Raw genomic sequence first — 25,604 nt, forward strand, 5'->3', positions numbered from 1 at the left:
GCTAGTGTAACATATCCTATTTCTCATGTCCTATGTATAACGGGCTTTAGCACTATTGGACAGGTCACCTTATTTATATAGAGACAACATTACATGGACGTGCTTCCTTGTTGAGCTCGGTTTTTGTTTGAACATATATGTCACTCGTGCGCACGCCTCATTTCAACATGTTTCTTTAATGTAATTGTACTGTTGTGTTTTATATCATTCACTCATTAGGAAATTCAATCGCACATTTTCGTTTTCTGGTGATTCAAATTTATATATTTATACAATTAAAAAAAAAACAGCCTAATTTCATTTCACAAATATTGACGTTCTAGACACATTTGTTGACTAAAGATATCCACAGTAAATAATCTACAACTTGGTTTCTGTTGTATTTAATTCAAAATACGTTTTTGTTTTGTTATCCTCTTAGTTCCCCATTTTGTATTGACACTGAGCTTTTATTTTGTTGCTGTGTATTGACGATGTGGTACATTTTGAAACTCAATATTTATGCATGCATAATTTTAAATAAACTGTGTTGATTAAATCAGTTAACTTAACCCCACAATAACAACAACAGGAAGCGAGAAGACAACAAAAGAGAGAAAATGCAGGAACTGAGGAGACACAAAAACAAAAAGAAGGGCAGCAATATAAATTGAGGAGTTGTCAAAATAAAGATAAGACGACAGAAACCGAGGAGACACGAAAACAAAAGGAAAGACAACATCAGGAACTGCGGAGACACAAAAAGACTCGAAAGAAAGACAACAACAGGAACAGAGATACCAAGAAAACAAATGAAAAAAACACAACCGGAACTGAGGACACTCCAAGGCAAATGAAAAAACACGACCGGAACTGAGGACACTCCAAGGCAAATGAAAAAACACGACCGGAACTGAGGACACTCCAAGGCAAATGAAAAAACACGACCGGAACTGAGGACACTCCAAGGCAAATGAAAAAACACGACCGGAACTGAGGACACTCCAAGGCAAATGAAAAAACACAACCGGAACTGCGGACACTCCAAGGCAAATGAAAAAACACAACCGAAACTGAGGACACTCCAAGGCAAATGAAAAAACACAACCGGAACTGCGGACACTCCAAGGCAAATGAAAAAACACAACCGGAACTGAGGACACTCCAAGGCAAATGAAACATCAACAACAAGGACCGATTAGGCATCAATAAAAAATAGTAAACTCGGGTTTTACAGTACATCTAAGTACGTCATGTGTATCTATCCTTCTACAAACCTTATCAAACATACGTACTGTTGGTGAATCACGTATTCCCTTCAGCATAACTCGGAATGAAGAAAAAAGAAACTTATCAAAACTACATACAGTGAGTACTCCGCGGGAACAGCCAGTCCCCTTAGTGTACATTAGAATGGATGAAAAAGAGATTCTATCAAATTACGCACTGTACTCTACGGGACCAGTCGTTCCCTGTAGAATAACTGGGATTGATGAAAAATGAAGATATCATCGGAAATACGTGCAGTACTCCGCAGGACCCGCCGGATGAAATAGAATCTATCGACAATACGTGTGCGCACTGTAACACATAACAATTTCTAACGAGAATGACGTCATATTTCGCTGAATTATTTGACCTTTTCTTAGCTGGTAAGACAATTGTCGTTAATACGTTGATCTTCACTACATAGTTCAATACGTGTAGCTAATGGGAAGATAAGGTCTTATCAAAATACTTCCGCGTGCGCGCGCTCTCTCTGTCGGCCGGTGAATCAGTCCGAAGCTGTATGTTATATAGCAACAGGCGAATGTAGGCTTACAAAACAGTATTTACTCGGCTCAAACAGTAGCATACCGGGGAAAACTTACGGAGTTGTAAATAATTTACAAGGACACGACTATCCAGGAATGACATATCGAGATTAGTTTTCTATGTATTGATTTTATTTTTATTTTTCATTTTAACACGCTGAGTTAATATCACGGAGCTACAAATCTTTTAAGCTACAGTTGACAAGTGTGAAGGTTGAGAGTCCTTACCATGGAAATATGACTGGCGTTGAGGCCTATCTTAACCGCTGATAGTTAAATTTGTTCTGTGATACGGTATATCCTGCCGTAGTATATTATACCCTTCACACTTAAGAAATGCCAGTAGACGATGACAGGCGGCTTCTCTAACACTACAGATAGAAGAAATTCTTGCTAAAGTACGGAGTTCTCCGAGTACACACATAGACCGACCCCGTCAACTTATCATTTACCTAATTGGTTGAACGGGAATATTTTTGTCGAATCTGAAGTGCTTTAGTTTCCTATGTGGAAGTGTTGTGATTCTCCGACCCATCTGATTATTTAGAAATTTAGAAATATTTATTTCAAAATATTTCCGGATCTTTTTCTTTAATAGCATTTGAACCAAATGTTACTTCGTCATTGAGTAAGTTTAAGCGAATCTGTGTGATATTTTTGGAATGTGATATTTGCGAGGGATATTTGTGACGGGATATTTACACCTGTACACAAGCTACTGTAAGCAAGAGGAATCCTCACGTGGCCACGTGTGATGCACGATCTAAGCATTAAGAACAAAACAATGAATGGCTCACGTTACCGTAGCAACGGAAGTGACAGCAAGGACACCATTTTCAAGGTGGTTTTGTTGGGATGTCCAGGTGTCGGTAAGACAGGTAAGCAAATTTCATTTGATTTGTTATTATTATCTAAGTCTTCATTCCCTTATAAATATTAAAAGGAAAACTCATTAAATCGAAGACATTTACAAACTAATCACAAAATATTGCAAAAGAGTGTGACTACCATAACACGAAAATGTTTCATGTGCTACGGCCCATCAAAACAACACGGTCATACATGACTATATATGTCTGTTACACCTTCGATGTGTAGGGCAGAAAGGAGGTATATCCAATCCTGTCTGTTGTCGGCTAGTCTTTGTATAGCACACCATGTCTTCTAATGATCCGTCACCTCAGCCTCTATCGTGCACCTCAAACTTTTCTTGTATATCTCCCTTTTGTGTTTTCCCTCTGGTCTCCAGAAGATAGCAGTCTTTGTAACGCTGTCCGAGCCTTTACTTAGTACATGGTCAAGCCAATTCCATCTCTTTCTAAAACAAATATGGTTGCTACGTGTTCTTGGTGACATCTGTTGAGAAGTTGGCCTGATTTGATATGATATTTTGCAAATAGATTCTTAGGTTCCTTCTCAGACTTTGAATGAAAAAATCTTGATAAGATCACCCTCAGTCATTCTCCAGGTTTCATATCCATATAAAAGCATGGCTAGCAACATTACATCGTGATATGTAGAAACTAATAACAAAACTATTGTAACGTAGTAATAATAACAATAATTTGTTTAATTGTATATGATACGACCCATCAACACAATTTACAGTCACACATACATATATTGGTAAACGGTTATAATGTTTGCCAAGAGAGACACGGACGCATGCAAATTGTAAACGGAAGGTAGAACGGTCTGTCAGTGTAGTCACGTGTTTCCATTGGAATTTGTGTCTTTCGATTTCATTTCGTATCTTTTTCTTTATCTTTTAGTTTGACATACTTAATACATGGCTAACGGGGATTATAACAGGCACTTCTCTAAAATCGTGGTGCGCAATTCATCAGCACGCTTTACACAGCACGAACATTAGTTAGGAAAACACAATTCGAATTTAGTAATTAAATAATTAAAAAAGAAAGAAAGCAATGCTTCGTCAAAAGTGCATGGCCTTGTCAACGTCATCTTTGAATTCTGCTCTTGATACAGATACTCTCTATGCCTATCGAGAGCATATCCCTTGCATTTCAAAGATGCGTATTCATGAAGTGGTCTCCGACCTTGGCAGAACTGCTTCTTTAAAGTGTTATTAAGCCAATTGGTTCAGTTTTAGTGAAATAACGTTTAAAAATTTGTATAAGAAACGGAAAGTAATAATACGACAATGTCAACACGTAAAGGCGGAATTAATTATTACCGTTCCACTGCAAAAAAACGGTTACTATGCACTGGAAACCGATTTTCCGATATTTCTATAGGTTTGATTAATAACTTCTAAAAAGAACATCATACTTTTCACGACTACAGTGCAGACGGACAAGGATCCTTAAACGCCGATAAGGGGAGAAAATAGGAATTGAGGAGACATCGGAATAAATGAAAGAAATCATAAACCCCAAAACACAGGAGAGTGAAACAAGATGTCTGCCGTTAAATCTGTAACCGTGAGAGCAATCAATTACTTTGCATCAAAGTCTTGATCACGACGGACAGCATCATTATCGGCGCTTACATAAAAAAAAATCTAAGCTGCATCATTATTCTCGAGGGTCCGTATTCATTTAACTGTCTTCATGCACAAGCATTGTTGATTCTGTGTTCAAACCAACTTTCTTGTAAGTGTTTTGACAATACTAAAAGGTAAAGTGTAAACACTGTAAATAGTATACCGCTTTCAATCTTTCCAAAATTCTTCCATATCATTGATTTTTGTTTTGTTTTTTAATTAATTCATCACCCGAACAAGAAATTGGGATTGAGTACAAAATCTTGGTTTGAGCATGAGAACTGCTTCATGAATACTGGTCTTGGTAAACAAATAATGATTCACTTGTACAATATTTAATTCTCCTGAATTCTAAAATACTCTAATTATCTTGGGATGTTTTCACAGCTATCATTCCCTACCAATCTCACACTGATACAAACATACTAATTCCTACACTGAATACAAACATTATTGCGATCCGTTTCAGTGGCACGTTTCGATTTTGATGGATATGAAACAAATGCATTCTGCTTAGCCGGGGTCCCGTATTAGTGCCAGGACACCCCAGAGATATAGACATATGCAATCTTAAAGCTATTCATTTACACAAAACGTCTGACACTTGTATTTGGCCTAGAACACACAGGAATTCTTCAATTTTTTTAATGGCGTCAGAATAGCGGTTTGGGAAAATACAACAAATTACAACATAATGCCAATCATTACAGACAAGAGTTAGGACACTGACAATACAATTAAAAAACTAGGTCAATGATATTTGTATTTAGAAATAATTTCAGCAAAACCATTTAAGTCAAACAAGAATAAGGTAAGGGCACGTGACGATTCTATTTCACGATCGATAGCCAGCTTCCCTTTCCTCAATAGTTACACATCCCATCTTCTGCCTATTAGTTAAGGTGGTTACGAAAGATTCGGTATTTCAGAGCTTGTTCTGAGTATCATGATTGGCTTGATAAATGCACCATGTTAACTTATAACTTACTCAGCCAGGGTATTCCACCATAGAGGCCCTAATCTACGCCGACAAAATACACTATCATTATATTACATATTTATCAGACTTTCATTGTTTTATTGTACTTTACACAAGTACTAAAACTTCGTCCGTTTATGATATATCAATGGTGTTGATTGAACTTTCTTCAGTACATAGAAAAATGAAAGGCACGAAAACAATCGGTAAACACATCTGCAATCGTGGCATTTACGCGAGAAAATCACGTGCACATGTCCATGACGCCTTTGATATATGCTTATTTATACTTCCAAACTATCACATTTGTTGTGCATAGCTTCAGATCTATTTTCATTTCCATTTTAAATGCATTGATGCACCAATGTGTAAACAAGATATAAAACTGGAAATGGCCCCCATTTCATGCTTGCAGAACATCCTCGTTATTTTAAATTACAAAGACATGTTGGTGTAGTCTATTATATGAGAAAGTAAAGAAGAACATATCCTTATTATGTTTTACGAAGATTTGTTGCAGACTTTTACAATGCATAGGCGTACCCAATATGAACGCCTGTATGGTATACACATGGATGTTGTTATGGATTATTTTATGGATTATTTTCTGTTTGTTTCCTCAGCTCTTACGGTACGTTTCCTGACCAAGCGTTTTATCGGCGAGTACTGCCCTACACTAGGTAAGTACAATGATTAATCCCGCTCCTGTGTTGTGTGTGCAAAAACAAAACAAAAACAAAAACAGTCGACTGGGGAGGAAGACAATCTGTTTCCCCGCCTCATTGTCGGGAATGTGACAACCCCGTCATCTGTTGTAATGCTTCGTTATTTTAAAGCTGCTTCCTTTTTCGTTTCGGCTTGTCTTTGATTCTGGTTTTTACCTGGTTAGGTTTCTCCTTTATTTGTTTTGTTCAATCTATGATTCTCTCCCGTCTCCCTACTATTTCCTGTACTTCAAGCCCTACCTCTTTGATTAAGACCCTTACCTCCTACTTTTCAGACGCCCGCCTCTGTGATTCAGACCCTGACCTCCTTCTATTCAGACCCCGGCCTTCTACTATTCAGACGCCCGCCTCTGTGATTCAGGCCCCGGCCTCCTACTATTCAGACGCCCGCCTCTGTAATTCAGACCCCGGCCTCCTTCTATTCCGACTCCCCTACTACCATCGAAATTTCGATTTCCCGTACTTTATTTTGTTATGTCGATTACTTAGATCACCTTCCTTTTCTTTCAGTGTATCTTTGATTCAAATCATTGTCCCTGATCCGTGCCATTGCCTCTTTTGCACATCCACTAAACAATATGTGATATGTTCTAACGTGGACTGGTGCTGCACTGACGTACGCTGTTCCCCCCGGATTACTATTAGACGTCATAGGAACGTTGTTAATGGTCGATTACTACCGGGCCACCTGATCCTACATAGTAAGGTTCTATAAACCGCTATTCACAACAAACATCGTTTAAGCCAAGCATACCAACTTCTTGTAACCTCATCAAAACTAAATCGCTTTGTAATTTATCTACAAAGTGATATCTATTGTACACCTGTTATCTCGGGTTAAGGATCCTGGGGCCATGATTACTGCACTGAAACCATTTCATGTCTTGTATATTTTATGGTTTAATCATTTTTTAAATTGTTTTCTTGATAATGACTACAATTTAAACATCAATTAGTAAATATGTATTATTAATTTCATTTTCACATTTTCCACTATATGTCTTTCACTTTAAGTCACCTCTTCGTCTTTTTAGTCTATCTGTTAGGGCGTCGTGGCGAAGGGATAGCCTGTAAACACTTCCGGTGGTTTTTACTGAAAACTTTCGGATTGCGTTCATGATCGTATGACCTACAGCGATCTTCGTAGTATTTTCATCTTAAACGGCAATCTACGTCTAAAGTCTGCGTAAATTTTAAAAGAGTAAAATTTGAAGTTCCACAAACATGGTTGTGCTCCCGTGAACGAGTATGATACTGTAGACAGTCGTTCGTTACCACTTGGCTAGAGGCGGTTTCCCTTAATGTCACTCCTTGTTTTAATTTAAAGGTCTGATTAAACATATCTTTTTCTGGTAGGCTTACCCAAGATGTCAATATATCCATTTACCTTTAGCAAACGTTACATCAAAGGAAGGGTGTCTATAAGGCCCTTATTTGGGCCCCGGTATATTCGGATTCTCACCTCCTTATTTTGTTCGAAGATGTCCTATTGTATGACATACGGAAACACTAACGTAAAACTTTGGCCGAAAGTGGGTTTCAGTGGGTACCAACTGGGGTATGGTAAATCACAAATATAGTTTGCTGTTTTCAAAATGAGCTTAAAAACCAAAATAATACCATTTCTGTTTTGGAAAACATGTATAAATTAGACAAGCATATGTAACAGAATGAAAATGACAGAAATTCAATCGTCACTTAAAGATTGTTTATATAAAACGAAGGATTACGTCAGGGGGGTCTGTTCGGTTATTTTGAATTGAAAAGTAATTTGTCTTCTCAATAATTTCCTTTCTAATTAATATTTTGAATTGAAATTTACAACTTCACTCATTTAAGTAGACTTGCATAAATTGCATATTGACTGCATACTTTCCTTTTGTTTTATACTGAGTTATGGCTTCTGGACACATCTCAAACTTGGCTTTTTCAAATATCTCTCAATGTTAAGTGAATTAAATGGTGCATGACAGCCTTTATATGCTATAAGTATAAGATATCAATTGTTAGTATTGTATATTATATATATCATATAATATTTGCTCAACACCTGTGACTGAGGTGAGTTCCAGGTCCTGATTTGTTTTTTTACTTATCAAAGTTAACTTACAAATCAAAAATGGCATTTGCCACCACAACTACTGTAAAATGATTGATTTAATATATGAAGTTTGATTTGCTGGTCATTTTAAGTCTCCTAGCCTCAAGGAAAGTATCTGCTTTAATCGCTAAAGTTAACCGATTTCATTGTTTTATCAAATGTTCTGCCTATTTCCAATGTTTATCTGCTGATTGTAAATAAAAAGGCATTTGGGGATAAGCATGTAACTTGGCATAGAGTTTAGTTATATGATGATATTTAATTTGTGAAAGTTTCATACTTATCCCACAATGCCTGTTTACTTAAAAACGCATTTTCCTGTGATTTACAGTACAAGGACCAAAGCGCATCTCCTTGCCTAACAGCAAATATTTCCTGACAATACTAGTCTATATGAATGTATGTAGATTAAACAGGCTCAGTAGAGTGTGTATAGTAGTAAGAGGGGCGTTCGACATGCTACATTGACCAAACGTCAGATAGTTTATGCTTTGAAAACGCAAAGAGAGACTAAGTTGTTCGTTCAAGTTAATGCTTGCAATTAACAATTAATCTTTTTCTTGATTTCATACGGTTTATTTGTTACATCCAATGCTAGCTGCTACTCATATTATTTCTTAATTACTTTTCTTCCCTTTTTGTTACATTACATTAAATATGCCATCAGTGTGTGTTGTAGGAGTACCAAAAGTACCGAAACACCAAAACAAAAGGAAAGATATTAACCCCTACAAAACCAAAATCACCGGGAGATGTATTCCAATACATAAGAAACATGCAAGGAGGTTACTAGACATGCATACATTCTAGCTACTCAGATATAGAGATAGGACTTTCCACAAAGATACATGTAGATAACTGTGTCTCGAAATAACGAAAGGCATGTTTCTGTCAGAGAAGTTAGTAACGCAGCTGTCAAGCATAAATACCATTGCTACCAATCTGTAAAGACTCAGGATGCCATATCTGAATTAAACGGACACAGAAGAGTTCTATAAATAACATGTCTGTATACAACGGAAACGAGCTTAAAAAGCGGAATATTGAACGTGTCACCAACTCATCTCGGAAGTTTACTAAATAATATATCATTTTGGATATTCAGCAGGAAATTAATAAAAATAAATACACAAACCATCAAGATGGCTCCTTATCAAGTATATTATTCAGATACACACTTTTGATTAAAAGCCAAATTTAAAGTTGAACTCGAGATGACCTTAAAAAGAATGCCTATAGTAGCCGCTAAATGATTGTGTCCCCTTTTAAGTTACACGTATCAACGATAGACTGTAATCAATTAAGCGAGTTTTAAAGTCGATATCACTTTTAGTATCGCTGGAATGTGTTCAAGTCGTTTCAAGGGCCAGAACCGGACAACCATATCTCGCCAACGAATTGGTCTAAACGGATTTAGACGAAATATCTATAGGACTAAACAGAATCGTATCTTTTTGACGTGTTTAGATTATAACACCAAATTGGAGCAGAACTCTACACTGAAATGTCTGTACCATGTTATTTTCTGCTGTTCTGTTCTCGTGTATTCTCCGTTTAGGTACAGAATCAGTACAGATGGCGAATTGGCGTATCAATATGTGCATGCTTGCTGATGGTTGTAAACGTAATCTTTTTGTTTTGGGTCCGTGTTTCTAACGACTCTATACGGTAATAATTAACTTAGACCATATCATACTGTTAGTAAGCCACACCCCATGTCACTCCTTATCATTATATGGTAGCTCGACCGGTAATAGAATAATGACCGTGAACTACTAAACATAGTTGGCTAGGGTAACACCAGTAGTATGAGAGTGGATTTATATTTATAGCAAGTCTAAGATCTAATCCTATCGTTTTATCAATAAACTCATCGAAATAGAAATGAGAGAAACAACAAAACCCAAGTGTTTAGCAAATATTTTCTCAAATCAAGTAGAGAGAAAAGGATGAAAAGACAGATAGTGTCCCACAATATACATATACAAATATATCGTGGGAAATGTCCCTGAACCTGCAAGGTTGAATAGTGATTCAAGTACAGAAACAATGAACTGAATATATAAACTGTAGCTCTACTAATTAGATAATAGTCAAAGAGGATTTGTTAAATTTCGTAGATATGCGTCGAATATTTCAAATATTAACACCAATGTCATCTTCAGGAACTGGCTCTCATGTTCTTTATTCTGTTTTTTATACTGATTCGAAGAAACCTTTAGTATTAAAAGCTTCTGTTTTTTTCTTTTATCACCTTTCCTTGCTTAACATCTTATAGAGATTGACTTGGTCTTACCCTCTTCTCTACCAGGTGTGGGTTGTCATGTCGGGTAGGATATACAGTATTAAATAAATACTATGGAGTATTCCCAGACAGATTAAGATTGACTCGAAGGATTCCTTTTCAAACGACATATACTGTTTTATGGCGAGCAGTATATCCCTCTGATATCCTCCTTAAGGTGATAAAAGTATGCTAGTAGGTCAAGAAACTTTGTTAAACAAATACAAATATTGATTTGACATTTAAATATTCCGGTAGATTGGCAGATTTGCTATAGTAAAACACATCTCGGCTCACAGCGACGCCACAATTGTTTACAAATGTATTAGAGCAAACGTGTTTTGGATTTAATAACCTCGAATGGGCCAATTCTACAAAGATTAATAGATATTTTGAACCTTTAGCGTATTAATTGAAATGCTGAATTTAAGATAAAGCATTTAAAATATATACAACCTTGGTGACAGAACTTGTTAAAGCGTTGAAATGCCGTTCGAACTAGCATGTTTTTTTTCTGAAATTAAAGAATAATGATAGGTACAAGATAGTTTATAGTGAAAGGAGAAATCTTTGCCGTGAAATGTAAAAATGGGTTCAAATACGATTCTGTCCGTTCGGACGTTCTTAGAGTGTTCTATATTCTGTATACGTACATATACAACGGTTATCTAAGACTTCTGGCTTATCGGACGGACAAATACTTTGACTACAGACCAATTTCTCTACGTTCTCTACATTTTATTGATAAATGTATTTCTATTTATTTTAATGTTGTTTAACTTCTTTATAACAAATTAACTGTCCGTTCGTCCGTATACATACGTATTTGGCCATATACCAGTTGTTTGTCTGTTCGGACGTACATATAGTTTGATCAAAGATAAAAAAAAATTGTGTCCGCTCGGACGAGGAACTGGCATTTTGTTAAATGTATATCTATATACTTAAAATGTTGTATAACTTCTTTTTGGATGGAAAAAAAATAAATATAGTTTCAAGTTAACACATATTATACCTTCGTGGAGAATTCATACCGCATTCTATGTGGGCCCTCTGTGTTCCTCTGCTTAGAGAGAATTTTAGACGTTTGCAGCACCCAATGCAAGTTTTCCTTCTCCCATTTCCACCCCTTTTAATGTAGATTTTTACTCTTAATATTCTTCAAGGTCAATCAATCGACTTTATCCAGCAGAGTGTTGAATGGCTTGTAAATTTATCACCAGCAATATTTTTTGCGTTTGACATTTTTGTTAATAAAAATAAAAGTATTTTCATAAATATTTTATTCTGCACGCAAACTCTCAGCACTACAAGAAATGTTTGACCAGTCTGTCAGATCGGCGACAGTTAAATAGAATACTGCCTTTATAAGATCGGATACAACATTCTTCATAATATTTAACATAGCTGTCTTTATCGAGTTACGAGTGGCGAGACTTTAGACAAACTATTTAACGCTTGATAAACGAACACAGATAGAGGTGTTAGCGGCAACGTGTGGGTTTACTGATGCGTGACCTACCGTGATGCTGATGCTGGGATTGTAGCTACGGATCACTGCTAGCTGATCCACATCATCAGACAGCAGCAGATCCCTTATCTCCTCAGCAGGAAGCACGTACTTGATATTTCATCCTCAACTTAGGACCTGGTCTGGATTGTCTACTGTTGGATTAATCCCGAACTCTCATCTCAGAATATTTATTGCTATCCCCTGTTTAGCCCTACAGCGTTTAGTCAGTCTCAAAATTAACTTTGATTTTGGTGATAGAGCTGTTGCTATGACCTTAGATTTCCCGATACTCCAAACGAACATTCTAACATTTATCGTATATATAATGTGTGGGATACAGTGTAATATTTACAGTTTTTAAAAAAATCTTCCAACTCAGATTTGTAACACTTAACAGTGCACAAAGAAATATTTACACATGAATATTTTCTGATAAGAACCTTTTCGGATCTTACCGCCATAGTGTTACAGTAATGGGGACGAATCCTATATTGTCAATATTGTAATGTCACTTTAACTGTTAGATGGAATGTTGCCTGAAGGAAGTACATACCTTAGTTCCCACAAAAATGGTGTTTCCAACATTGGGTTATTTGATTCTTTGTCATTTTGAACTAACAAACTCCGCGTCGTATGCCAAATGTTTGCAAGCAACTTGACTTCAAATCATCGTGAAATTTTAGGATATGAATTTCTGCCATTTCAATCCTTAAATATAACCATCACATGGACCTTAGATATGTAACGTGTAATGGCACAAACTGTGACGTCACAAGGACATTTACGATACTGTGTCGCAAGCTCATTTAAATCTAGTCTAAAATAAATAAAATGTGTAATTAAACACACTTTAGGTTTATAAAATATCCTAAACTCGTTTCCATTTTATTTATAATAAACTCGCAAAAGCGTGTTTCAGAAAAAAAAGTTCAGAAATGGAACTCCGTTTCTGATCCTCTTTACAGACTTATATTCGGTGAAAAACAGTTTTATGTAGATAAAATTGCCTGTGGAGTGAAGAAACGTAATTGACAGGATCAAAACCTGAAAGTTTGTGCTAAAAAACAAAACAGACGGACTTTCTTCGGTGGGTTTTCATATCTTCTTAAATGTCTGATAGCAGGTGGGATTATATTTCGCAATGATGTTAGACTACCTTCCCGAAACACTAGTTTCCAAATATCACAGAACGAGATTTCGGGACACACAGCAGGGATCCGGACTCCGATCTCATTGATCGTTATGGCTGATATAGGGAAACATGAGCTCATTCATATATACTGTAGAGCTCTTCTGTTTGGTGCCCTGTACATATGTACATCAGAATCTTGATCTGTGATCTTTATCGTAAAGGTAACCAATTATCGTGCTCTCTCTTTCGGGTACGAGGAACATGCCGAGTCGCTGTACTCTGTCTGAAGATGCCTAGTTGTTGTGATAGCTATGATATGTTAGAGTGCAATGGCAGTAGTTCGTACGAGAGGTTACCAGCAAATGTATAAAGGTTTTACATTCAAAATTCAAGATTTATTCAAACTTTAGGTCATAGGCCTATCAGTACACGATACAACATATGATGTATAGAGAACGGATATATATAATGTACATTCAAATTCATGACAATAAATTGATGAATGAATCTGATGTTTCGAATTTAGTACTAGCATATACCTTCGCAATGGCGTCAAGTTGTTTCTCCGTTAATATGTCGAAGCTTGCAACACATTCTTAATAGGTAGATATAAATGTATAGATTGTCGCAACCCGTAAGTTGCAGGAAATGCGTTTTCTTCTACAGGACTTTGGGTTTGAACTATCAGTTGTCTTCTGATTTTGTTTCAGCATATTGACAATCCTCTAAGCGCTGATATCCGCCAGAACGGCTTTATGACTTGTTGATATTGTATTCCAGTGGTTGTGTGGTCGAGCATACATAATTATGTATGTGTCTTGTGCTATCTGTACAACGTATAACTTTGATACAGTAAGTTATGGCGATGGAAAATGCACAATAGCGTTGAACTATAGCCAATAGTTGAGTGAATCTAATACCGACCCTAGAGGACTCCAAAGCGAGGGTTTCATCCCTGTCGACTATCTGAAATAGGATTTGTCCTAGCAGAGATGTAACCAGTGACGCCAGAAGGCGAGTACTATGCATAACCTTGCGTCCAAGGCTAAAGTGAAGTCATGTTGTACACGAAGAATGGCCGTCTCGGTAGATTGTCTTATGAGAAAGACATTGCAAGTTGACACGTATGCCGAATTCATCGAGAGTCACCTCAAGACGGGTCAACGGGTCGTACTAAGTTAGTACATGTATATAAAGCAACTATGATGCAACAAGTGTTTTTCGTGATTGAAATGAAACAGATTTCCAATGCATTGTTTTAATAGATCGTGTATCTAGCTCTCCGGATTTCGATTGCATGTTGATAGGGTTCGTTTGTTTATTAGTATGCATTCTACATGCAACTGGCCACAACTCTAACCAGATATTGACATCACAATCGCCCGCCACCATCAAACTAACGCAAGTTGCTACAACTTAAACCAGATACCGACATCAACATGGCCCACAATGGTCAAACCAACTGGACTTGAAATAACGAAGATCAGATATTGGTCATGACATCAACATGGCCCGCGAAAATCGAACTAATGGACCGGAGCATGTAAAATCAAATACCAATATACCAGGTATAGACATTAGCTTGGTTCGCCAGCACCAACTAATGAACCAAAATACCAAGCAAAAGAGCACGGAATACATCTTCTAACATATGAAATTCTTTTTTGTTGTTAAAATTCGATGTTATTTGTATTCTCTAGAACCCATAAAGACATCATCGTTGTCAAAATGACAGCATGTGGATTCTTTTTATTAGTAAAATGTTTTTATAAGCCAGTGTTTTTATTAGCCAAATGTTTTTCATCGGTGGATCATGAAAAGATAACGAAATTACCAGCTAAGCCATGTGTTGTAACGTGCTGTGCACGTGCTGAGGGGTCTTCAGGGAGGGGCAATAGGTGAGGGTTGGAGGTGTGGGGGTGCAGATGGTGAGATAACACGACAAACAGGTGCCAGATTGACTGATAATGGTGTTAGGTTTTATGTCCGAAAAGGCCGACTACAATTCCTGTTCAACTGGTATACTGGGATATTGATTCGTTTTGGATTTCCGGGAACACCTGTTTCAAACGCTTCAAAACTCTATAACGGTAACCGTTTTATATGTTTACTGCAAACGATGATTGATTTATTTCTCGTTAAAGTTTTGTACGAGCATTTAAAATGTCGGGGCGCTGTGATATGATCCTAGTTACAATGCATGTCAACGTTAACTAACTTGAAATATACTTTCTTATAAATAGGATAAAATGAAACTGGATTTCGAATGAATTTATCCAAAAGGTCTCCATTCTGACCTTTGTGATCTTCATCACTCCTCTTATTCTTCACCTTACCCCTATAATATCTTGATTACACATCTAATTCTACAACAGCGTACAACAATATCCTGATCTTTCGTCTAATACTACATCCTGCACATGGTACCTTGATAGTTTGTCTACTTTTACACGCTGCCCCTCTGCTTATACAAGTTTACATTATGTCCTATAGCGCTTTGAATAATCGTCTGATTCTACATCTTTCCCCATAGCATACCATGATCAACCAACAAAACCTTCATCCTGCTCTATAGATCTGTATAACTCTGTAAACGATGTGGATTAATTAGGTTGCCTTACAAGCGTCAGCTGTAGGGAATTTCCCTTTATCACTTTTCCTCGTCCTTCTAAAAATTGGTGCCGGTGACCCTCCCCGTTCAAGGTAGGAGAACCCTTGGCGGGGAGTCAAAGAACCTGGGTTGGTGTTTGAAAAAAGGGCGGGGGGAATAGTGTAAAAGATGTGGATTAATTAGATTGCCTTACAAGCGTCAGCTGTAGGGAATTTCCCTTTATCTCAGCGGTAGAGCATCGGGCTGGAGAGCCAAGGGTCGCGGGTTCGAGCCCCGGCGACCGCACTATCTTTATCACTATTCCTCGTCCTATTACAATTCTGCAGCTTGCCCTATAAGACAATAATCGCTCATTTAATTCTACATCCTGCCCAAATGTGCATTGGTGATGATATAATTCTTGATCCTGCCCTATAGTACATTAATGTTTGTTTGAGTGATTTTACGTCTGCTTCATAACCAAATTGATCGCTTATAAAATTATATTTATATATATATATATCCTGTTCCGAAATACCTTGCCTTGTTCGGTCACTTAATTCTACATCCTATCTAAAATATATTTGTCGCTCATCTGATTCTACTTCCGGTGTTGGGTACCTGTGTTCTTTTTTAACTATATTACGGTTCATTTGGTACCGTTAATGACGTGGCACGTTCGCTTTAGGATTTTTGCTTCAAAGCTGAAGGATGATTGTACAAAAGCTTGATCAATAGTACCATTTTACACAAAAAGACTATTGGTCGGTCATTGACATCGACATGGCAGATTTAGACGCAGTCATTTTGGATCCAGATTTCCTATAAATGGGACACCGCCCTAGATAGCTATCAGCAATGATCTTTTCTTAAATTGAGTGGTTATCTTTTTTTCTTTGATAAAGTAGAACTGATACTACCATACTTATCTCCCCCTACTGAGATGGAAAACTCGTGTCGACAAAAAGATAAGATAGGTTAATTAACGAGAAGGACGAGTTTATTCACCACGTGTTTAACCCATGGACCACTTGACTAAATACAATTTACAAGACATGTATTAAGATTGCAGTGTAATATAATTAGGAAATGATGAACAGCGATCATGTGTTCGGCCATGGCGAGCGTTCGAGCATGCTGTGGAAACATGTTACGTTTCGATTAAAGACTAATATTTGATTAAGTAGTAATTCGTTATAAACTGCAATGAATAGTTAGTGTTTATAAATATAATGGAAACATGTTTGGAGATTTTGTTCCAGACTCCACAGCAGGGAGAACGTGGGTCATTATGAGTACGCTCATCTATTGCACCCTGTTTAGGAGACGTGGAACTCCACACCTTGCCGACAGCCCAGCAGTCACGGAGTTTTACGGGCGACGTATACTTCCTTCGTTGTTAGATCCCATCCATGGATAGTCTTGAATATTAAACCACAAGAGTACATCAACACCACCCGTAGTTAAGGTTTATGTATCATAATAGACACAGCGTGAATACACTTAAGCTATATGCTACAGAGAAAAACCTTGAATGTCCCCTATAGTTGTAGTATCACAGATTTTATGGGTATTTTTCCTATCTTAAAGTCGAACATATATATAGTTTATTTCAGTTTTACAACAGTTTGAAACGCATTACATAAACTACCTTGAAAACCTGTTTGATTGAAAATAATGTTTCTAATCAAGTATGGCTCATTACAATTTTGTTTGTGAAATAATGGCATACAATAGTGGGTGTGACTACAAAAATGGCTGGGGTTACACTAGTGTGTTTGAGGGGAGGGATATGGAGTTACAATAGTGGGTGTGGCTACAAAAATGGGTGGGATAAAATTGTGACCAGGGTTACAATAATGAATGGGGCTACAATAGTGGATGTTACAAGAGTTCATGTTGTCTTTCCTTTTGTTTTGGTGCCTCTTCATATCCTGATATCCACCTTCATATTTTGTAATAGTGTATTGACAACAGCATTTTATATACAAATGGAGTTTAAAAACATGTCGGATAGATCCGAAAATATGGTTTCTGATTTTTTTTAAATATTGCAGCATAATTCTAGTACATATAACTAGGCTAAAACCTTAGAGTGAGAGATGCTCTGCCGTATCGTTAGATACAAGATAATATAAAATTCAGAGGTAAGTCATTTTTTTTTGATAAAGAGAGGAACAAATGTTGTCTTTCACTATAGACTTTGTTTACGAACTTTGCCAAAAGATCCCGATGTATATGTTGTTGCCACCTGTTTAGTACGGTTCAGGTCGAGATACCTTACCCCCCGCACAGAGTACCGAGTACACTAACACTACTGTCAGGTGGAAATACCCTACCCCCGTACAGAGTACCGAGTACACTAACACGACGGTCAGGTCGAGATACCTTACCCCCGTACAGGGTACCGAGTACACTAACACTACTGTCAGGTCGAGATACCTTATACCCGTACGGAGTACCGAGAACACTGACACGACTGTCAGGTCGTGATAACCTACCCCCGTACGGAGTACCAAGTACACTAACACGACTGTCAGGTCGAGATACCCTACCCCCCGTACAGAGTACTGAGTACACTAACTCTATTGTCAGGTCAAGATACCCTACCCCCGTACAGAGTACAGAGTACACCGACACGACTGTCAGGTCGAGATACCTTATCCCCGTACAGAGTACCGAGTACACAAACACTACTGTCAGGTCGAGATACCCTACCCCCGTACAGAGTACCGAGTACACTGACACGACTGTCAGGTCGAGATACCCTACCCCCCGTACAGAGTACCGAGTACACTAACACGACGGTCAGGTCGAGATACCTTACCCCCGTACAGAGTATATGTCGGAAAGTATTCTTATATTAAAAATTTTAAAATTTGAAATAATATTTCAACATGCCTTCATTTTCCAAGTTATACGTTATACTCTTCCTTTCCTTTATATTTCCTTCCGTTTCTTTGTATTTCCTTAATAATTCTCCTTATTCCGTCTGTCAGCAGTCTGACGCTGAAATGAAAGTGTTTGAGATTCAGTAAGATGGCTAATTGGTTATTAAATTTACAGTGTACACGAAAATGCCATTAAAAGCGTTCCTGGCACATTGCTTTGCCGCGAAGGTGTCGGCCATACGTTTGGGGAGGTGAAAACAGCTCGACCCGACATATCATATGCGATTACAACTGTCAGCCGTCATCCCCTTTCTGTTCCGATTCCTCGTTTCTGCCCATTCCCTGATAATTCTGACGCTCATCAGCGCCGACATATCCGATCGCTGTCCGTCAAAACCCGACATAGCAGAAAAGCTTGGCACCACTTCAATATGCCAATTTCACTTTCTAAGTTTACATCAATAAGCGGTATAGCCGATCTGCCCCGAATAACACTTGACCTATATTTGTTATCATTTCTTAAAGCAGATATACATGCTATGAGTCTGCATGGATAAAAGGAAGCGTCCCATTGATAACAAAATAACAACCACCGTTTTGCTTTATTGATTACATTAGTGTCTTAACCCGGAAACATACTTTTCCAATAAAACAAAAGATTCAAGCGGAAATAGAACATTTACTCAAAGCAAAAATAAAGTTATGCAATTTGGCTTCATTTAAGAAATCAAGCATGCGATGTCTGAAGTAACAATAAATGTAAACAAGAACTTTATTAAAAATAGTGTAAGGGCAATGGATACTGGGACCCTTAAATACTTTCTTTTTCCCCCTGGTAAATTGGAAATTGGACTAGGCACAAGTTATTGAACTGTACATAGGTTTGAACGTTGTTGTTTCCACAAGATCTGAATTCTCTTGACAACACGTCTCACAATTTTAGCCATGTTGAAATACCAACAAATAACTTTCTCAAACATAAGCATTTTTCTCTGGTGCTATGACGTAAAGTGTAAAGTGTGTAATATAGACCATATACATACCGTATTACATCAGTAAATCTGTACTATAGACTATGTATATTTGCACTATATACCATTTATAAATAATATTGTGTACTATAGACCTTGCGTATACCGTATTACGTCAGTAAAGTACTATTAACGACATATATACCGTATCTAGTCCGTTAGGTTGTGTAGTAAAGACTGTGTTTATACATGTACTGTTTCATCTCATTAAGATTTTGTTCAATAGACCATGTATAGATCAAGTGTATATCATACCACGTCAGCGAGGTTGTGTGACCATGTATAAACCGTATTATGTGAGGTAGGGTGGCCATGTATAACCCGTATTATGCCAGGTAGGGTGACAATGTATAAACTGTATTGTGCCAAGTAGGATGACCATAAAAATAACGCCAGGTACGCTATGTGGTATATCTTTGCGTTGTCTTTGGTCAGAACAGAAGCGATACCTTTCCTGACTTAGGCTTTTGGATAGGCCATGTTTATGCCATATCACGTCAGTAAGGCTGTGTACTAAGACTAGATATATATCGTATCACGTCAGTGTATATAAAACACATCATGTACATTTCCTTCAGACAAGGTAAATACCGTATCACCTCAGGTATAATGTGTACTATACAACAATGTATGTAGATCGTATCACCTCAGGTATGGTATGTACAACCTCCCAGGTGTCGAAATGATAAAATACAGAATCTCCGTTCTAATTTACACTTCCCCGGTGCCAAAATCATTTACGAAGAACATAATTACACAAGTGGTATTCTAAGTTAAACCCTAATTGCTTTTTCACGTTGCTTATTCCTGTATAGCCTTTCTTTTTCTCATGTTCATTTTGAGGTATTTTCCTACGTCTGCGGCTAAACAGTAAACCTACGTATTTTAGCAAGCACCGTACTGCAATGCAGTTTTTGTTTGTTTGTTTGTTCGTTCGTGGTTTAATTTCATTGCAATGCATATATATGCGTCTTATAATGACGGCAAGACGCACATTTTTTCATGACGTCACTACACATAAACGTTTTATCATGACGTTACGACACATAAGTTTATCACGACGTCAACACACATATATATAGTCCTATCATGATGTCGAGACATCATATCAGTTCTTATCATGGTGTCACGACACATAAGTTTATCATACGTCATTACTCACGTTTTATCATGACGTCACGACACACATTTGTCTATTATGACGTTACCTGTTGTATGATGACATCACTTAATATAATGATGTCACGATAAAATCAACGATAGAGTAAAGAAACAACACATAGGTAGCATGACGACGGATGACAAGAAGAGTAAGACAGAAGGGAAGTAACCACATTGCTCATATGACGACTGGTCGACTGACGTTTAACTCATTCACCCCTGAAGACACGTTTGAACTCTTCTAATTCAAAGGTTGGCATAGTTCATTATGGAATTTCAGGGGCGAATAAGCTAATGAATTATCTATAAACATCCAGAGTAATGTTGAGTGTTATTTTCCCCGCATCTACCATCAAAATACATACGAGGGTTGAAACAACACACAACTAGCAGTAAACATACATTATATGAAATAAATTGACTCCCTATTCTCGTATGAACATACGTTTGATAAAATAACCAAACCCTTAATACCGTGAATACCTTGCACTCCAGTGATATCGGGTGTATTCTGAATCCAATAGATCTGTTAGCTGCCAAATTAAAGCTTACATCATTTAACCAAGACCAGAGTGGGGATCTACAACTGTTAATAGTACATGTGCACTGTATTTGTATTAGAGAATCAGCGACGCGATTGGCTGAATCGGTCTATCAAAATTCCCCAGAAATAAAATTGTATTAAAATATATAAAGTTTTATTTGTGAAATTAATTTTGACCGAAATATTCGTTACGTAGATATATAGTTGGTATTAGAATCAATTACAGTGGCTTTCGTATAATAAGTAAATTTATTTTAGCGTGGGTGTATATCTTCTCGATGACGTGTTATGATATCAAGACTACGTGTTTGGTATGTAATGTCTTAAACTTTTAATGATAAGTAAAGTCAAGTATGTGTACATGCTTAAAATAAGTGGCCATTAGGGAGTTCACAAAGATAAAAACAATTCTGTATATTAATAATTAAAAGGATTCAAAGTGATTTCTTTACCAATTTTAACGAACTTTTCACCACAACAAAACCTAGAATATAGAAGTTTTTTACAATAAATTGGCTTATTTTAAAGTCCAAATTGCGTTGAGTTAAACACACTTCTAAAAGTGTATGATCTTTATTTTGCATATGCGATTAGCAAATTGGAAAATGGAAAAATCGTTTAGTTATGATGGTTAATTACTATAAAGCCTAAGGTCTCTTTATATCGAAACCGTCTTAAAAATTGTTTAAAAACATATTCATAACGATTATCATTTTATTTCAAATATGCTTTAAAAATGAAGTGGTTTTTTTATCTTGGCTATCTTGATAATGGCCAACTTAGGACTACGTATACAGGAAATGAAACGATTGAAATACATTTTTGTAAATCGAATTGCACGGTAATTTTACTTGAAGTTTACATTAATCACGGGTCGTATTCCAAGCTCATATGTTAACTGTAATGCTTACCATTTTTGTAAATGACCTTGACATTTCAGTAACGTGCACGTGGCCTGTGTTTCATCGCTTGCCCGTCAAACTGTTTCGTCTTCAGTTTTGCGGTTTCATAACCTGTTTCCTTTTGTATTAACTTCCGCGTTGTGTTTTTGGTATCAAATCAAAACTTACGATTTTGTCTCTGGCGTGTTTGTTATATATTATATTCATAGTTTACCATTATCCAGTAAGATGATACTTGCCTCTTGATGTTTCAGAAAGCATCTATAAATACCGGACGAATTTTGATGACGATGAGGTCAAAATGGAAATTCTAGACACCGCTGGACAGGTAACATATCAAACCCCCAATTTTATCAGAATAATATGTCTATGCATGTTCCCATAAAAACACAGTTCCGCGATTTGTTTTTAAACAGATATGTACCACACTTAGATCTATACTCCCCTTATTATCATTACTATAAAAGCACATGTCTGAGGAAACATTGTATCAACTAAAACATTTCTGTGAAAATAAACAACTTTCAGAAAAGGTGTGTTAGTTTACCTACAGTTATATGCAATTAAATGTAAATCCCATCTTGTCATGAAATAACAAAGAAATGGAATAGGTTTTAGTTATACGTTTAACAGTAACGGGAGAACTGACAATACCAAGTGTTAAACAGTGATGGGAGAACTGACAATATCAAGTGTTTAACAGTAACGAGAGAACTGACAATACCAAGTGTTTAACAGTAACGAGAGAACTGACAATACCAAGTGTTTAACAGTAACGAGAGAACTGACAATACCAAGTGTTTAACAGTAACGAGAGAACTGACAATACCAAGTGTTTAACAGTAACGAGAGAACTGACAATACCAAGTGTTTAACAGTAACGAGAGAACTGACAATACCAAGTGTTTAACAGTAACGAGAGAACTGACAATACCAAGTGTTTAACAGTAACGAGAGAACTGACAATACCAAGTGTTTAACAGTAACGAGAGAACTGACAATACCAAGTGTTTAACAGTAACGAGAGAACTGACAATACCAAGTGTTTAACAGTAACGAGAGAACTGACAATACCAAGTGTTTAACAGTAACGAGAGAACTGACAATACCAAGTGTTTAACAGTAACGAGAGAACTGACAATACCAAGTGTTTAACAGTAACGAGAGAACTGACAATACCAAGTGTTTAACAGTAACGAGAGAACTGACAATACCAAGTGTTTAACAGTAACGAGAGAACTGACAATACCAAGTGTTTAACAGTAACGAGAGAACTGACAATACCAAGTGTTTAACAGTAACGAGAGAACTGACAATACCAAGTGTTTAACAGTAACGAGAGAACTGACAATACCAAGTGTTTAACAGTAACGAGAGAACTGACAATACCAAGTGTTTAACAGTAACGAGAGAACTGACAATACCAAGTGTTTAACAGTAACGAGAGAACTGACAATACCAAGTGTTTAACAGTAACGAGAGAACTGACAATACCAAGTGTTTAACAGTAACGAGAGAACTGACAATACCAAGTGTTTAACAGTAACGAGAGAACTGACAATACCAAGTGTTTAACAGTAACGAGAGAACTGACAATACCAAGTGTTTAACAGTAACGAGAGAACTGACAATACCAAGTGTTTAACAGTAACGAGAGAACTGACAATACCAAGTGTTTAACAGTAACGAGAGAACTGACAATACCAAGTGTTTAACAGTAACGAGAGAACTGACAATACCAAGTGTTTAACAGTAACGAGAGAACTGACAATACCAAGTGTTTAACAGTAACGAGAGAACTGACAATACCAAGTGTTTAACAGTAACGAGAGAACTGACAATACCAAGTGTTTAACAGTAACGAGAGAACTGACAATACCAAGTGTTTAACAGTAACGAGAGAACTGACAATACCAAGTGTTTAACAGTAACGAGAGAACTGACAATACCAAGTGTTTAACAGTAACGAGAGAACTGACAATACCAAGTGTTTAACAGTAACGAGAGAACTGACAATACCAAGTGTTTAACAGTAACGAGAGAACTGACAATACCAAGTGTTTAACAGTAACGAGAGAACTGACAATACCAAGTGTTTAACAGTAACGAGAGAACTGACAATACCAAGTGTTTAACAGTAACGAGAGAACTGACAATACCAAGTGTTTAACAGTAACGAGAGAACTGACAATACCAAGTGTTTAACAGTAACGAGAGAACTGACAATACCAAGTGTTTAACAGTAACGAGAGAACTGACAATACCAAGTGTTTAACAGTAACGAGAGAACTGACAATACCAAGTGTTTAACAGTAACGAGAGAACTGACAATACCAAGTGTTTAACAGTAACGAGAGAACTGACAATACCAAGTGTTTAACAGTAACGAGAGAACTGACAATACCAAGTGTTTAACAGTAACGAGAGAACTGACAATACCAAGTGTTTAACAGTAACGAGAGAACTGACAATACCAAGTGTTTAACAGTAACGAGAGAACTGACAATACCAAGTGTTTAACAGTAACGAGAGAACTGACAATACCAAGTGTTTAACAGTAACGAGAGAACTGACAATACCAAGTGTTTAACAGTAACGAGAGAACTGACAATACCAAGTGTTTAACAGTAACGAGAGAACTGACAATACCAAGTGTTTAACAGTAACGAGAGAACTGACAATACCAAGTGTTTAACAGTAACGAGAGAACTGACAATACCAAGTGTTTAACAGTAACGAGAGAACTGACAATACCAAGTGTTTAACAGTAACGAGAGAACTGACAATACCAAGTGTTTAACAGTAACGAGAGAACTGACAATACCAAGTGTTTAACAGTAACGAGAGAACTGACAATACCAAGTGTTTAACAGTAACGAGAGAACTGACAATACCAAGTGTTTAACAGTAACGAGAGAACTGACAATACCAAGTGTTTAACAGTAACGAGAGAACTGACAATACCAAGTGTTTAACAGTAACGAGAGAACTGACAATACCAAGTGTTTAACAGTAACGAGAGAACTGACAATACCAAGTGTTTAACAGTAACGAGAGAACTGACAATACCAAGTGTTTAACAGTAACGAGAGAACTGACAATACCAAGTGTTTAACAGTAACGAGAGAACTGACAATACCAAGTGTTTAACAGTAACGAGAGAACTGACAATACCAAGTGTTTAACAGTAACGAGAGAACTGACAATACCAAGTGTTTAACAGTAACGAGAGAACTGACAATACCAAGTGTTTAACAGTAACGAGAGAACTGACAATACCAAGTGTTTAACAGTAACGAGAGAACTGACAATACCAAGTGTTTAACAGTAACGAGAGAACTGACAATACCAAGTGTTTAACAGTAACGAGAGAACTGACAATACCAAGTGTTTAACAGTAACGAGAGAACTGACAATACCAAGTGTTTAACAGTAACGAGAGAACTGACAAT

The 25,604-nt window shown here is 37.0% G+C and overlaps 1 protein-coding gene across 1 annotated transcript in view; it reads left to right on the plus strand.

The window, feature by feature from the left end:
- The first annotated feature begins 1,753 nt into the window (after positions 1-1,753).
- Positions 1,754-25,604, plus strand: part of LOC110456909 (ras-related and estrogen-regulated growth inhibitor-like) — a 33,191-nt gene continuing 9,340 nt past the window's right edge. The window contains exons 1-3 of the mRNA XM_021507952.1: positions 1,754-2,671; positions 5,902-5,958; positions 22,407-22,480. Of these exons, the coding sequence (XP_021363627.1) occupies positions 2,548-2,671; positions 5,902-5,958; positions 22,407-22,480 (255 nt within the window). The 5' untranslated portion in view covers positions 1,754-2,547. The remainder of the gene's footprint in view (positions 2,672-5,901; positions 5,959-22,406; positions 22,481-25,604) is intronic.

Source organism: Mizuhopecten yessoensis, unplaced genomic scaffold (assembly GCF_002113885.1).
Source record: "Mizuhopecten yessoensis strain PY_sf001 unplaced genomic scaffold, ASM211388v2 scaffold8937, whole genome shotgun sequence".
NCBI lineage: Eukaryota > Metazoa > Mollusca > Bivalvia > Pectinida > Pectinidae > Mizuhopecten > Mizuhopecten yessoensis.